The 17321-nt window shown below is 46.5% G+C and overlaps 1 protein-coding gene across 1 annotated transcript in view; it reads right to left on the reverse strand.

Moving 5' to 3' along the window:
• Positions 1-17054, reverse strand: part of LOC134983512 (oocyte zinc finger protein XlCOF6-like) — a gene marked incomplete at its 5' end in the record, with an annotated part of 142066 nt that extends 125012 nt beyond the window's left edge. Inside the window, one exon of the mRNA XM_063949170.1 lies at positions 15987-17054. Within this exon, the coding sequence (XP_063805240.1) occupies positions 15987-17054 (1068 nt within the window). The remainder of the gene's footprint in view (positions 1-15986) is intronic.
• Between the last annotated feature and the right edge of the window lie 267 nt (positions 17055-17321).

A 17321-nucleotide genomic window follows, 5' to 3' on the forward strand; every position in this document is an offset into this window, starting at 1 on the left:
TGATATGAGATCGGTAGCAGCACTACTTTCAGGATTATTACACAGAACACACATAAAGGCTGACACAGCAAATAACAGTAACACATACAAGGGATTTATTGGAAATACGGAAGCATAATCATCATTAAGTCTAATTATCAACTGGTTCTGTGAGTGACCTATACACCTCTTTACTGCCTCCAGCAGCCCCCGGTACTGCACTGCGGCCCTCCGCCCTGTCTCCCTCAAACTACTGCCACCCACCCTGTCTCCCCCTACTACTGCCACCGCCCTGTCTCCCCCCACTACTGCCACCTTCCTTGTCCTCCCCCACTACTGCCATTGCCCTGTCTCCCCCCCGACAACTGCACCCGCCCTGTCTCCCCCTCTGACACCTCAGCGCAGCTTGGGGACAATATTACCCACAGACAGTGCCTCCGGCAGCCCCCGCTCCAGCAGGGACCTTGTCTGTTCCAAGACTTACCGCGGCTGCGTTTGACGGCATGGCGGTTGAACGCCGGATCCTGATGGAAAAAGGCATTCCAGATGAAGTCATCCCTACCCTGATCAAAGCCAGGAAGGATGTAACCCGCAAAACATTATCACCGCATTTGGCGAAAATATGTTGCGTGGTGTGAGGCCAAGAAGGCCCCCACAGAGGAATTTCAACTGGGTCGTTTCTTACATTTCCTGCAAGCAGGACTGTCTATGGGCCTAAAATTAGGATCCATTAAGGTTCAAATTTCGGCCCTGTCGATCTTCTTCCAGAAAGAACTGGCTTCAGTGCCTGAAGTTCAGACGTTCGTCAAGGGGGTACTGCATATACAGCCTCCTTTTGTGCCACCAGTGGCACCTTGGGATCTCAATGTAGTTTTGGGGTTCCTAAAATCACATTGGTTTGAACCACTCAACACTGTGGACTTGAAATATCTCACATGGAAAGTGGTCATGCTGTTAGCCCTGGCTTCAGCCAGGCGTGTCTCAGAATTGGCGGCTTTATCATATAAAAGCCCTTACTTAATTTTTCATTCAGACAGGGCAGAATTGAGGACTCGTCCTCAATTTCTCCCTAAGGTGGTTTCAGGTTTTCACATGAACCAACCTATTGTGGTACCTGCGGCTACTAGGGACTTGGAGGACTCCAAGTTACTGGACGTAGTCAGGGCCCTGAAAATATATGTTTCCAGGACGGCTGGAGTCAGAAAATCTGACTCGCTGTTTATCCTGTATGCACCCAACAAGCTGGGTGCTCCTGCTTCTAAGCAGACGATTGCTCGTTGGATTTGTAGTACAATTCAGCTTGCACATTCTGTGGCAGGACTGCCACAGCCAAAATCTGTTAAAGCCCATTCCACAAGGAAAGTGGGCTCATCTTGGGCGGCTGCCCGAGGGGTCTCGGCATTACAACTTTGCCGAGCAGCTACGTGGTCAGGGGCAAACACGTTTGCTAAATTTTACAAATTCGATACCCTGGCTGAGGAGGACCTGGAGTTCTCTCATTCGGTGCTGCAGAGTCATCCGCACTCTCCAGCCCGTTTGGGAGCTTTGGTATAATCCCCATGGTCCTTACGGAGTCCCAGCATCCACTTAGGACGTCAGAGAAAATAAGAATTTACTTACCGATAATTCTATTTCTCGTAGTCCGTAGTGGATGCTGGGCGCCCATCCCTAGTGCGGATTGTCTGCAATACTTGTATATAGTTATTGTTACAAAAAAATCGGGTTGTTTATTGTTGTGAGCCATCTTTTTAGAGGCTCCTAAGGTTATCATACTGTTAACTGGGTTCAGATCACAGGCTGTACAGTGTGATTGGTGTGGCTGGTATGAGTCTTACCCGGGATTCAAAATCCTTCCTTTATTATGTACGCTCGTCCGGGCACAGTATCCTAACTGAGGCTTGGAGGAGGGTCATAGGGGGAGGAGCCAGTGCACACCAGCTAGTCCTAAAGCTTTTACTTTGTGCCCAGTCTCCTGCGGAGCCGCTATTCCCCATGGTCCTTACGGAGTCCCAGCATCCACTACGGACTACGAGAAATAGAATTATCGGTAAGTAAATTCTTATTTTCTAAAGTGCACCAACAAAGAGACACTCCTTTTCTTTCCAGTGTTCTCCTCCTGAGGATAAGAAGAAATGGGAAAAATCCACCGATAGTGGATGCATCAGAAAAAGAGTGCACCACACATTAAGGCTTCTTTAGATATAAGTTCACTAGTGTTTTTTCTAAACCCCCTAACCAGTCATTGCAATTTGCTTAATGGCGCACCTCCAACCAGATTAGCTAATCTTTGGTATTAACACTTTCGGATTGTTCCCTCTATCGGTTGGTTCATACATAGAAGGATCATATAACAATTATCATTTGGGCCTGCGCATAGTCCCTCGGACTTAACGTCTTCCCTGGAAATACTTGTGGATGGAGCCCTTCATTCGCTTTGCCGGGATTCAATGGTGGTCAATCTGTTGAAATCAGAGCACTACATTTTGGCCACATGCTCGTTATTAGGTGTAAAGCCTACATTGTATCTCTCTTTCCGGACACAAGTCTGCATAGGTGGAAAGACCTGCTGGTGAGAAAATTGTCAACTCAAGTGGAACGTGACCCGTCAACAGCTCCTCCTTCATTTTCTCCAGCAACTGGGGCTGCGAGGAAAAGGATAACATTTCCGAGCCCACCTTAACATTTCCAAGCTCATGGCTTAATCTTTGAGACAAGCATACGCTACTGGCAGGATCAACCATTAACAGTAATAATACGAGTCACACATTAACAGGAAATTGTTTCTGTCACCATAGCGACAATTATCTGGAAATAAGATAATACACAGACACATAAAAAGACTCAACGGAAATCTTTTGGTTTTAAACGTATCTTTAATAATCTCTGATTAACCCCCTATAAGCTTCCAGAGTGCACCTCATATCTCATCTTTTCCAAGTTACTACAAATGATATGAGATCGGTAGCAGCACTACATTCAGGATTATTACACAGAACACACATAAAGGCTGACACAGCAAATAACAGTAACACATACAAGGGATTTATTGGAAATACGGAAGCATAATCATCATTAAGTCTAATTATCAACTGGTTCTGTGAGTGACCTATACACCTCTTTACTGCCTCCAGCAGCCCCCGGTACTGCACTGCGGCCCTCCGCCCTGTCTCCCTCAAACTACTGCCACCCACCCTGTCTCCCCCTACTACTGCCACCGCCCTGTCTCCCCCCACTACTGCCACCTTCCTTGTCCTCCCCCACTACTGCCATTGCCCTGTCTCCCCCCCGACAACTGCACCCGCCCTGTCTCCCCCTCTGACACCTCAGCGCAGCTTGGGGACAATATTACCCACAGACAGTGCCTCCGGCAGCCCCCGCTCCAGCAGGGACCTTGTCTGTTCCAAGACTTACCGCGGCTGCGTTTGACGGCATGGCGGTTGAACGCCGGATCCTGATGGAAAAAGGCATTCCAGATGAAGTCATCCCTACCCTGATCAAAGCCAGGAAGGATGTAACCCGCAAAACATTATCACCGCATTTGGCGAAAATATGTTGCGTGGTGTGAGGCCAAGAAGGCCCCCACAGAGGAATTTCAACTGGGTCGTTTCTTACATTTCCTGCAAGCAGGACTGTCTATGGGCCTAAAATTAGGATCCATTAAGGTTCAAATTTCGGCCCTGTCGATCTTCTTCCAGAAAGAACTGGCTTCAGTGCCTGAAGTTCAGACGTTCGTCAAGGGGGTACTGCATATACAGCCTCCTTTTGTGCCACCAGTGGCACCTTGGGATCTCAATGTAGTTTTGGGGTTCCTAAAATCACATTGGTTTGAACCACTCACCACTGTGGACTTGAAATATCTCACATGGAAAGTGGTCATGCTGTTAGCCCTGGCTTCAGCCAGGCGTGTCTCAGAATTGGCGGCTTTATCATATAAAAGCCCTTACTTAATTTTTCATTCAGACAGGGCAGAATTGAGGACTCGTCCTCAATTTCTCCCTAAGGTGGTTTCAGGTTTTCACATGAACCAACCTATTGTGGTACCTGCGGCTACTAGGGACTTGGAGGACTCCAAGTTACTGGACGTAGTCAGGGCCCTGAAAATATATGTTTCCAGGACGGCTGGAGTCAGAAAATCTGACTCGCTGTTTATCCTGTATGCACCCAACAAGCTGGGTGCTCCTGCTTCTAAGCAGACGATTGCTCGTTGGATTTGTAGTACAATTCAGCTTGCACATTCTGTGGCAGGACTGCCACAGCCAAAATCTGTTAAAGCCCATTCCACAAGGAAAGTGGGCTCATCTTGGGCGGCTGCCCGAGGGGTCTCGGCATTACAACTTTGCCGAGCAGCTACGTGGTCAGGGGCAAACACGTTTGCTAAATTTTACAAATTCGATACCCTGGCTGAGGAGGACCTGGAGTTCTCTCATTCGGTGCTGCAGAGTCATCCACACTCTCCAGCCCGTTTGGGAGCTTTGGTATAATCCCCATGGTCCTTACGGAGTCCCAGCATCCACTTAGGACGTCAGAGAAAATAAGAATTTACTTACCGATAATTATATTTCTCGTAGTCCGTAGTGGATGCTGGGCGCCCATCCCTAGTGCGGATTGTCTGCAATACTTGTATATAGTTATTGTTACAAAAAAATCGGGTTGTTTATTGTTGTGAGCCATCTTTTTAGAGGCTCCTAAGGTTATCATACTGTTAACTGGGTTCAGATCACAGGCTGTACAGTGTGATTGGTGTGGCTGGTATGAGTCTTACCCGGGATTCGAAATCCTTCCTTCATTATGTACGCTCGTCCGGGCACAGTATCCTAACTGAGGCTTGGAGGAGGGTCATAGGGGGAGGAGCCAGTGCACACCAGCTAGTCCTAAAGCTTTTACTTTGTGCCCAGTCTCCTGCGGAGCCGCTATTCCCCATGGTCCTTACGGAGTCCCAGCATCCACTACGGACTACGAGAAATAGAATTATCGGTAAGTAAATTCTTATTTTCTAAAGTGCACCAACAAAGAGACACTCCTTTTCTTTCCAGTGTTCTCCTCCTGAGGATAAGAAGAAATGGGAAAAATCCACCGATAGTGGATGCATCAGAAAAAGAGTGCACCACACATTAAGGCTTCTTTAGATATAAGTTCACTAGTGTTTTTTCTAAACCCCCTAACCAGTCATTGCAATTTGCTTAATGGCGCACCTCCAACCAGATTAGCTAATCTTTGGTATTAACACTTTCGGATTGTTCCCTCTATCGGTTGGTTCATACATAGAAGGATCATATAACAATTATCATTTGGGCCTGCGCATAGTCCCTCGGACTTAACGTCTTCCCTGGAAATACTTGTGGATGGAGCCCTTCATTCGCTTTGCCGGGATTCAATGGTGGTCAATCTGTTGAAATCAGAGCACTACATTTTGGCCACATGCTCGTTATTAGGTGTAAAGCCTACATTGTATCTCTCTTTCCGGACACAAGTCTGCATAGGTGGAAAGACCTGCTGGTGAGAAAATTGTCAACTCAAGTGGAACGTGACCCGTCAACAGCTCCTCCTTCATTTTCTCCAGCAACTGGGGCTGCGAGGAAAAGGATAACATTTCCGAGCCCACCTTAACATTTCCAAGCTCATGGCTTAATCTTTGAGACAAGCATACGCTACTGGCAGGATCAACCATTAACAGTAATAATACGAGTCACACATTAACAGGAAATTGTTTCTGTCACCATAGCGACAATTATCTGGAAATAAGATAATACACAGACACATAAAAAGACTCAACGGAAATCTTTTGGTTTTAAACGTATCTTTAATAATCTCTGATTAACCCCCTATAAGCTTCCAGAGTGCACCTCATATCTCATCTTTTCCAAGTTACTACAAATGATATGAGATCGGTAGCAGCACTACATTCAGGATTATTACACAGAACACACATAAAGGCTGACACAGCAAATAACAGTAACACATACAAGGGATTTATTGGAAATACGGAAGCATAATCATCATTAAGTCTAATTATCAACTGGTTCTGTGAGTGACCTATACACCTCTTTACTGCCTCCAGCAGCCCCCGGTACTGCACTGCGGCCCTCCGCCCTGTCTCCCTCAAACTACTGCCACCCACCCTGTCTCCCCCTACTACTGCCACCGCCCTGTCTCCCCCCACTACTGCCACCTTCCTTGTCCTCCCCCACTACTGCCATTGCCCTGTCTCCCCCCCGACAACTGCACCCGCCCTGTCTCCCCCTCTGACACCTCAGCGCAGCTTGGGGACAATATTACCCACAGACAGTGCCTCCGGCAGCCCCCGCTCCAGCAGGGACCTTGTCTGTTCCAAGACTTACCGCGGCTGCGTTTGACGGCATGGCGGTTGAACGCCGGATCCTGATGGAAAAAGGCATTCCAGATGAAGTCATCCCTACCCTGATCAAAGCCAGGAAGGATGTAACCCGCAAAACATTATCACCGCATTTGGCGAAAATATGTTGCGTGGTGTGAGGCCAAGAAGGCCCCCACAGAGGAATTTCAACTGGGTCGTTTCTTACATTTCCTGCAAGCAGGACTGTCTATGGGCCTAAAATTAGGATCCATTAAGGTTCAAATTTCGGCCCTGTCGATCTTCTTCCAGAAAGAACTGGCTTCAGTGCCTGAAGTTCAGACGTTCGTCAAGGGGGTACTGCATATACAGCCTCCTTTTGTGCCACCAGTGGCACCTTGGGATCTCAATGTAGTTTTGGGGTTCCTAAAATCACATTGGTTTGAACCACTCACCACTGTGGACTTGAAATATCTCACATGGAAAGTGGTCATGCTGTTAGCCCTGGCTTCAGCCAGGCGTGTCTCAGAATTGGCGGCTTTATCATATAAAAGCCCTTACTTAATTTTTCATTCAGACAGGGCAGAATTGAGGACTCGTCCTCAATTTCTCCCTAAGGTGGTTTCAGGTTTTCACATGAACCAACCTATTGTGGTACCTGCGGCTACTAGGGACTTGGAGGACTCCAAGTTACTGGACGTAGTCAGGGCCCTGAAAATATATGTTTCCAGGACGGCTGGAGTCAGAAAATCTGACTCGCTGTTTATCCTGTATGCACCCAACAAGCTGGGTGCTCCTGCTTCTAAGCAGACGATTGCTCGTTGGATTTGTAGTACAATTCAGCTTGCACATTCTGTGGCAGGACTGCCACAGCCAAAATCTGTTAAAGCCCATTCCACAAGGAAAGTGGGCTCATCTTGGGCGGCTGCCCGAGGGGTCTCGGCATTACAACTTTGCCGAGCAGCTACGTGGTCAGGGGCAAACACGTTTGCTAAATTTTACAAATTCGATACCCTGGCTGAGGAGGACCTGGAGTTCTCTCATTCGGTGCTGCAGAGTCATCCACACTCTCCAGCCCGTTTGGGAGCTTTGGTATAATCCCCATGGTCCTTACGGAGTCCCAGCATCCACTTAGGACGTCAGAGAAAATAAGAATTTACTTACCGATAATTATATTTCTCGTAGTCCGTAGTGGATGCTGGGCGCCCATCCCTAGTGCGGATTGTCTGCAATACTTGTATATAGTTATTGTTACAAAAAAATCGGGTTGTTTATTGTTGTGAGCCATCTTTTTAGAGGCTCCTAAGGTTATCATACTGTTAACTGGGTTCAGATCACAGGCTGTACAGTGTGATTGGTGTGGCTGGTATGAGTCTTACCCGGGATTCGAAATCCTTCCTTCATTATGTACGCTCGTCCGGGCACAGTATCCTAACTGAGGCTTGGAGGAGGGTCATAGGGGGAGGAGCCAGTGCACACCAGCTAGTCCTAAAGCTTTTACTTTGTGCCCAGTCTCCTGCGGAGCCGCTATTCCCCATGGTCCTTACGGAGTCCCAGCATCCACTACGGACTACGAGAAATAGAATTATCGGTAAGTAAATTCTTATTTTCTAAAGTGCACCAACAAAGAGACACTCCTTTTCTTTCCAGTGTTCTCCTCCTGAGGATAAGAAGAAATGGGAAAAATCCACCGATAGTGGATGCATCAGAAAAAGAGTGCACCACACATTAAGGCTTCTTTAGATATAAGTTCACTAGTGTTTTTTCTAAACCCCCTAACCAGTCATTGCAATTTGCTTAATGGCGCACCTCCAACCAGATTAGCTAATCTTTGGTATTAACACTTTCGGATTGTTCCCTCTATCGGTTGGTTCATACATAGAAGGATCATATAACAATTATCATTTGGGCCTGCGCATAGTCCCTCGGACTTAACGTCTTCCCTGGAAATACTTGTGGATGGAGCCCTTCATTCGCTTTGCCGGGATTCAATGGTGGTCAATCTGTTGAAATCAGAGCACTACATTTTGGCCACATGCTCGTTATTAGGTGTAAAGCCTACATTGTATCTCTCTTTCCGGACACAAGTCTGCATAGGTGGAAAGACCTGCTGGTGAGAAAATTGTCAACTCAAGTGGAACGTGACCCGTCAACAGCTCCTCCTTCATTTTCTCCAGCAACTGGGGCTGCGAGGAAAAGGATAACATTTCCGAGCCCACCTTAACATTTCCAAGCTCATGGCTTAATCTTTGAGACAAGCATACGCTACTGGCAGGATCAACCATTAACAGTAATAATACGAGTCACACATTAACAGGAAATTGTTTCTGTCACCATAGCGACAATTATCTGGAAATAAGATAATACACAGACACATAAAAAGACTCAAAGGAAATCTTTTGGTTTTAAACGTATCTTTAATAATCTCTGATTAACCCCCTATAAGCTTCCAGAGTGCACCTCATATCTCATCTTTTCCAAGTTACTACAAATGATATGAGATCGGTAGCAGCACTACTTTCAGGATTATTACACAGAACACACATAAAGGCTGACACAGCAAATAACAGTAACACATACAAGGGATTTATTGGAAATACGGAAGCATAATCATCATTAAGTCTAATTATCAACTGGTTCTGTGAGTGACCTATACACCTCTTTACTGCCTCCAGCAGCCCCCGGTACTGCACTGCGGCCCTCCGCCCTGTCTCCCTCAAACTACTGCCACCCACCCTGTCTCCCCCTACTACTGCCACCGCCCTGTCTCCCCCCACTACTGCCACCTTCCTTGTCCTCCCCCACTACTGCCATTGCCCTGTCTCCCCCCCCGACAACTGCACCCGCCCTGTCTCCCCCTCTGACACCTCAGCGCTGCTTGGGGACAATATTACCCACAGACAGTGCCTCCGGCAGCCCCCGCTCCAGCAGGGACCTTGTCTGTTCCAAGACTTACCGCGGCTGCGTTTGACGGCATGGCGGTTGAACGCCGGATCCTGATGGAAAAAGGCATTCCAGATGAAGTCATCCCTACCCTGATCAAAGCCAGGAAGGATGTAACCCGCAAAACATTATCACCGCATTTGGCGAAAATATGTTGCGTGGTGTGAGGCCAAGAAGGCCCCCACAGAGGAATTTCAACTGGGTCGTTTCTTACATTTCCTGCAAGCAGGACTGTCTATGGGCCTAAAATTAGGATCCATTAAGGTTCAAATTTCGGCCCTGTCGATCTTCTTCCAGAAAGAACTGGCTTCAGTGCCTGAAGTTCAGACGTTCGTCAAGGGGGTACTGCATATACAGCCTCCTTTTGTGCCACCAGTGGCACCTTGGGATCTCAATGTAGTTTTGGGGTTCCTAAAATCACATTGGTTTGAACCACTCACCACTGTGGACTTGAAATATCTCACATGGAAAGTGGTCATGCTGTTAGCCCTGGCTTCAGCCAGGCGTGTCTCAGAATTGGCGGCTTTATCATATAAAAGCCCTTACTTAATTTTTCATTCAGACAGGGCAGAATTGAGGACTCGTCCTCAATTTCTCCCTAAGGTGGTTTCAGGTTTTCACATGAACCAACCTATTGTGGTACCTGCGGCTACTAGGGACTTGGAGGACTCCAAGTTACTGGACGTAGTCAGGGCCCTGAAAATATATGTTTCCAGGACGGCTGGAGTCAGAAAATCTGACTCGCTGTTTATCCTGTATGCACCCAACAAGCTGGGTGCTCCTGCTTCTAAGCAGACGATTGCTCGTTGGATTTGTAGTACAATTCAGCTTGCACTTTCTGTGGCAGGACTGCCACAGCCAAAATCTGTTAAAGCCCATTCCACAAGGAAAGTGGGCTCATCTTGGGCGGCTGCCCGAGGGGTCTCGGCATTACAACTTTGCCGAGCAGCTACGTGGTCAGGGGCAAACACGTTTGCTAAATTTTACAAATTCGATACCCTGGCTGAGGAGGACCTGGAGTTCTCTCATTCGGTGCTGCAGAGTCATCCACACTCTCCAGCCCGTTTGGGAGCTTTGGTATAATCCCCATGGTCCTTACGGAGTCCCAGCATCCACTTAGGACGTCAGAGAAAATAAGAATTTACTTACCGATAATTATATTTCTCGTAGTCCGTAGTGGATGCTGGGCGCCCATCCCTAGTGCGGATTGTCTGCAATACTTGTATATAGTTATTGTTACAAAAAAATCGGGTTGTTTATTGTTGTGAGCCATCTTTTTAGAGGCTCCTAAGGTTATCATACTGTTAACTGGGTTCAGATCACAGGCTGTACAGTGTGATTGGTGTGGCTGGTATGAGTCTTACCCGGGATTCGAAATCCTTCCTTCATTATGTACGCTCGTCCGGGCACAGTATCCTAACTGAGGCTTGGAGGAGGGTCATAGGGGGAGGAGCCAGTGCACACCAGCTAGTCCTAAAGCTTTTACTTTGTGCCCAGTCTCCTGCGGAGCCGCTATTCCCCATGGTCCTTACGGAGTCCCAGCATCCACTACGGACTACGAGAAATAGAATTATCGGTAAGTAAATTCTTATTTTCTAAAGTGCACCAACAAAGAGACACTCCTTTTCTTTCCAGTGTTCTCCTCCTGAGGATAAGAAGAAATGGGAAAAATCCACCGATAGTGGATGCATCAGAAAAAGAGTGCACCACACATTAAGGCTTCTTTAGATATAAGTTCACTAGTGTTTTTTCTAAACCCCCTAACCAGTCATTGCAATTTGCTTAATGGCGCACCTCCAACCAGATTAGCTAATCTTTGGTATTAACACTTTCGGATTGTTCCCTCTATCGGTTGGTTCATACATAGAAGGATCATATAACAATTATCATTTGGGCCTGCGCATAGTCCCTCGGACTTAACGTCTTCCCTGGAAATACTTGTGGATGGAGCCCTTCATTCGCTTTGCCGGGATTCAATGGTGGTCAATCTGTTGAAATCAGAGCACTACATTTTGGCCACATGCTCGTTATTAGGTGTAAAGCCTACATTGTATCTCTCTTTCCGGACACAAGTCTGCATAGGTGGAAAGACCTGCTGGTGAGAAAATTGTCAACTCAAGTGGAACGTGACCCGTCAACAGCTCCTCCTTCATTTTCTCCAGCAACTGGGGCTGCGAGGAAAAGGATAACATTTCCGAGCCCACCTTAACATTTCCAAGCTCATGGCTTAATCTTTGAGACAAGCATACGCTACTGGCAGGATCAACCATTAACAGTAATAATACGAGTCACACATTAACAGGAAATTGTTTCTGTCACCATAGCGACAATTATCTGGAAATAAGATAATACACAGACACATAAAAAGACTCAACGGAAATCTTTTGGTTTTAAACGTATCTTTAATAATCTCTGATTAACCCCCTATAAGCTTCCAGAGTGCACCTCATATCTCATCTTTTCCAAGTTACTACAAATGATATGAGATCGGTAGCAGCACTACTTTCAGGATTATTACACAGAACACACATAAAGGCTGACACAGCAAATAACAGTAACACATACAAGGGATTTATTGGAAATACGGAAGCATAATCATCATTAAGTCTAATTATCAACTGGTTCTGTGAGTGACCTATACACCTCTTTACTGCCTCCAGCAGCCCCCGGTACTGCACTGCGGCCCTCCGCCCTGTCTCCCTCAAACTACTGCCACCCACCCTGTCTCCCCCTACTACTGCCACCGCCCTGTCTCCCCCCACTACTGCCACCTTCCTTGTCCTCCCCCACTACTGCCATTGCCCTGTCTCCCCCCCCGACAACTGCACCCGCCCTGTCTCCCCCTCTGACACCTCAGCGCTGCTTGGGGACAATATTACCCACAGACAGTGCCTCCGGCAGCCCCCGCTCCAGCAGGGACCTTGTCTGTTCCAAGACTTACCGCGGCTGCGTTTGACGGCATGGCGGTTGAACGCCGGATCCTGATGGAAAAAGGCATTCCAGATGAAGTCATCCCTACCCTGATCAAAGCCAGGAAGGATGTAACCCGCAAAACATTATCACCGCATTTGGCGAAAATATGTTGCGTGGTGTGAGGCCAAGAAGGCCCCCACAGAGGAATTTCAACTGGGTCGTTTCTTACATTTCCTGCAAGCAGGACTGTCTATGGGCCTAAAATTAGGATCCATTAAGGTTCAAATTTCGGCCCTGTCGATCTTCTTCCAGAAAGAACTGGCTTCAGTGCCTGAAGTTCAGACGTTCGTCAAGGGGGTACTGCATATACAGCCTCCTTTTGTGCCACCAGTGGCACCTTGGGATCTCAATGTAGTTTTGGGGTTCCTAAAATCACATTGGTTTGAACCACTCACCACTGTGGACTTGAAATATCTCACATGGAAAGTGGTCATGCTGTTAGCCCTGGCTTCAGCCAGGCGTGTCTCAGAATTGGCGGCTTTATCATATAAAAGCCCTTACTTAATTTTTCATTCAGACAGGGCAGAATTGAGGACTCGTCCTCAATTTCTCCCTAAGGTGGTTTCAGGTTTTCACATGAACCAACCTATTGTGGTACCTGCGGCTACTAGGGACTTGGAGGATTCCAAGTTACTGGACGTAGTCAGGGCCCTGAAAATATATGTTTCCAGGACGGCTGGAGTCAGAAAATCTGACTCGCTGTTTATCCTGTATGCACCCAACAAGCTGGGTGCTCCTGCTTCTAAGCAGACGATTGCTCGTTGGATTTGTAGTACAATTCAGCTTGCACATTCTGTGGCAGGACTGCCACAGCCAAAATCTGTTAAAGCCCATTCCACAAGGAAAGTGGGCTCATCTTGGGCGGCTGCCCGAGGGGTCTCGGCATTACAACTTTGCCGAGCAGCTACGTGGTCAGGGGCAAACACGTTTGCTAAATTTTACAAATTCGATACCCTGGCTGAGGAGGACCTGGAGTTCTCTCATTCGGTGCTGCAGAGTCATCCGCACTCTCCAGCCCGTTTGGGAGCTTTGGTATAATCCCCATGGTCCTTACGGAGTCCCAGCATCCACTTAGGACGTCAGAGAAAATAAGAATTTACTTACCGATAATTCTATTTCTCGTAGTCCGTAGTGGATGCTGGGCGCCCATCCCTAGTGCGGATTGTCTGCAATACTTGTATATAGTTATTGTTACAAAAAAATCGGGTTGTTTATTGTTGTGAGCCATCTTTTTAGAGGCTCCTAAGGTTATCATACTGTTAACTGGGTTCAGATCACAGGCTGTACAGTGTGATTGGTGTGGCTGGTATGAGTCTTACCCGGGATTCAAAATCCTTCCTTTATTATGTACGCTCGTCCGGGCACAGTATCCTAACTGAGGCTTGGAGGAGGGTCATAGGGGGAGGAGCCAGTGCACACCAGCTAGTCCTAAAGCTTTTACTTTGTGCCCAGTCTCCTGCGGAGCCGCTATTCCCCATGGTCCTTACGGAGTCCCAGCATCCACTACGGACTACGAGAAATAGAATTATCGGTAAGTAAATTCTTATTTTCTAAAGTGCACCAACAAAGAGACACTCCTTTTCTTTCCAGTGTTCTCCTCCTGAGGATAAGAAGAAATGGGAAAAATCCACCGATAGTGGATGCATCAGAAAAAGAGTGCACCACACATTAAGGCTTCTTTAGATATAAGTTCACTAGTGTTTTTTCTAAACCCCCTAACCAGTCATTGCAATTTGCTTAATGGCGCACCTCCAACCAGATTAGCTAATCTTTGGTATTAACACTTTCGGATTGTTCCCTCTATCGGTTGGTTCATACATAGAAGGATCATATAACAATTATCATTTGGGCCTGCGCATAGTCCCTCGGACTTAACGTCTTCCCTGGAAATACTTGTGGATGGAGCCCTTCATTCGCTTTGCCGGGATTCAATGGTGGTCAATCTGTTGAAATCAGAGCACTACATTTTGGCCACATGCTCGTTATTAGGTGTAAAGCCTACGTTGTATCTCTCTTTCCGGACACAAGTCTGCATAGGTGGAAAGACCTGCTGGTGAGAAAATTGTCAACTCAAGTGGAACGTGACCCGTCAACAGCTCCTCCTTCATTTTCTCCAGCAACTGGGGCTGCGAGGAAAAGGATAACATTTCCGAGCCCACCTTAACATTTCCAAGCTCATGGCTTAATCTTTGAGACAAGCATACGCTACTGGCAGGATCAACCATTAACAGTAATAATACGAGTCACACATTAACAGGAAATTTTTTCTGTCACCATAGCGACAATTATCTGGAAATAAGATAATACACAGACACATAAAAAGACTCAACGGAAATCTTTTGGTTTTAAACGTATCTTTAATAATCTCTGATTAACCCCCTATAAGCTTCCAGAGTGCACCTCATATCTCATCTTTTCCAAGTTACTACAAATGATATGAGATCGGTAGCAGCACTACTTTCAGGATTATTACACAGAACACACATAAAGGCTGACACAGCAAATAACAGTAACACATACAAGGGATTTATTGGAAATACGGAAGCATAATCATCATTAAGTCTAATTATCAACTGGTTCTGTGAGTGACCTATACACCTCTTTACTGCCTCCAGCAGCCCCCGGTACTGCACTGCGGCCCTCCGCCCTGTCTCCCTCAAACTACTGCCACCCACCCTGTCTCCCCCTACTACTGCCACCGCCCTGTCTCCCCCCACTACTGCCACCTTCCTTGTCCTCCCCCACTACTGCCATTGCCCTGTCTCCCCCCCGACAACTGCACCCGCCCTGTCTCCCCCTCTGACACCTCAGCGCTGCTTGGGGACAATATTACCCACAGACAGTGCCTCCGGCAGCCCCCACTACAGCACTAGTGCCACCATCCTGTCTCACACCTGACATCTCAGCAGTGCTTTGGGATTTTTGGTACTACTGGTAACAGTCCTTCATCTGCAGATGGAAGTAAGCAAGCAGGGCAGTAAGGAGGCAGAAGCTGCTTCTGGTACCATGGACCCTGGTCATGTAGGGTTGGGAGAGTCAGTGAGATTATGTAAGAGTAACCATCTTACAGACAGCCGGAGAAGGGAGCAGAGAATGGGTGTTATGTGGCAGGAACAGGCTGGTTAGGTAACAGCCTGGCTGCTGCATTCTGTACAAGCTACTAGCGGTGCAATTCTTTTGCTGGGAGACCCAGGTAGAGGACATTGCAGTTGTCTATGTGTGATGATACAAGTACATGTATGACTGTAGGTAGATCTTCTGAGGGAAATAAGTGCTGGAGTCTGGCTATGTTCCTCAGATGAGGATCTGATTGTGGCAGATACCGATGTCTAAGTGTCACTCCACCATCCAGGACACCAAGTTTCCGCACAGGATCAGCATTTTGTAATTCTGAACCCCCAAGCGTAAGTCTGGTTGGTAGGCAAAGCTGAGCTGTAGCCCTGCCCTTTGTTGGTGAGCTTCTACCATATGGACCTGTTTCACCAGGACTGAGTCACAGCCAACTGACATCACCCACACCTGGAGCTCAGCTAGACAACCATTAAGTATTGTTACTGGGTTCTCAGTACCTGGAGCAAAAGACAGGTGTCTGTATAGCAGTGGCAGATTAGGGCATGACATCTGATTATTTCCCCCAGTGGTAGCATGTATATTGCAAAAAGCATAGGAGATAGGATAAGAACCTTAAAGAACAACGCATGGCAATGATGAGTATACTCCAGAAGATTAAAATGGTTCCTCACCTGAGTGATGTCTATTGTGTGCAATATGAGATTATTTATTTCTCAGAGTATAGAAATGGCTTCTCATCTGTGTGAGTTCGCTGATGTCTAACAAGATGTGATTTTTGTGTATAACATTTCCCACACTCAGAGCAAGAAAATGGCTTCTCACCTGTGTGACTTCTGTGATGTTTAACAAGATGTGATTTGTGTGCAAAACCTTTCCCACACTCAGAACATGGAAATGGGTTTTCACCTGTGTGAGTTCGCTGATGTGTAACAAGATATGATTTCTGTGTAAAACATTTCCCACAATCAGAACATGGAAATGGGTTCTCACCTGTGTGACTTCTGTGATGTATAACAAGATGTGGTTTTTGTGTAAAACATTTCCCACACTCAGAGCAAGAAAACAGCTTCTCACCTGTGTGACTTCTGTGATGTATAACAAGATTTGATTTGTTTGCAAAACATTTCCCACACTCAGAGCATAGAAATGGCTTCTCACCTGTGTGAGTTTGCTGATGTGTAACAAGATATGATTTCCGTGTAAAACATTTCCCACACTCAGAACATGGAAATGGCTTCTCACCTGTGTGACTTCTCTGATGTTTAACAAGATCTGATTTGTTTGCAAAACCTTTCCCACACTCAGAGCATAGAAATGGCTTCTCACCTGTGTGAGTTCGCTGATGTGTAACAAGATATGATTTCCGTGTAAAACATTTCCCACACTCAGAACATGAAAATGGCTTCTCACCTGTGTGACTTCTCTGATGTTTAATAAGATCTGATTTGTTTGAAAAACATTTTCCACACTCAGAACATGGAAATGGTTTCTCACCTGTGTGACTTCTCTGATGTATAACAAGATCTGATTTGTATGTAAAACATTTCCCACACTCAGAACATATAAGTGGCCTTTCACCTGCCTTAACTGTGTGCGGGTTAATAGGTTTTGTGTTCTGTGTAAAACATTTGGCATCTATAGAACATGGAAACACTGTATCTACTTTCAGAGCTGTAACAGATGCACCAATATCAGAGTGATCAGGAGAACATTTCCCAGGATCAGAGGGATCAGCTGATAGACCTGGATGTATAATTGGGGTAATGGGGTTAGCTCCTGGAGAATCCTGTCTACTGGCGTCATCTTTTATTTCACAATCCAGGGATAACATTAGATGTCCTTCTGAGATATTCCTGCTTGTGTATCCATCTGCTGGAAATAACATACATTATGGAAATGTGAAATTTTCTGTAACAATATTAATCTTGTAAACAATAGGAGAAGACGACTCTCTGGGACACTTAATTGTAAATGTGTGTGTATAATAAAACATAACTTTTAATGAAGGCTTTATAATATTGTGTCTCAGACTATCATTGTGTCC

The sequence above is a fragment of the Pseudophryne corroboree genome (assembly GCF_028390025.1).
Source record: "Pseudophryne corroboree isolate aPseCor3 chromosome 3 unlocalized genomic scaffold, aPseCor3.hap2 SUPER_3_unloc_17, whole genome shotgun sequence".
NCBI classification, from domain to species: domain Eukaryota; kingdom Metazoa; phylum Chordata; class Amphibia; order Anura; family Myobatrachidae; genus Pseudophryne; species Pseudophryne corroboree.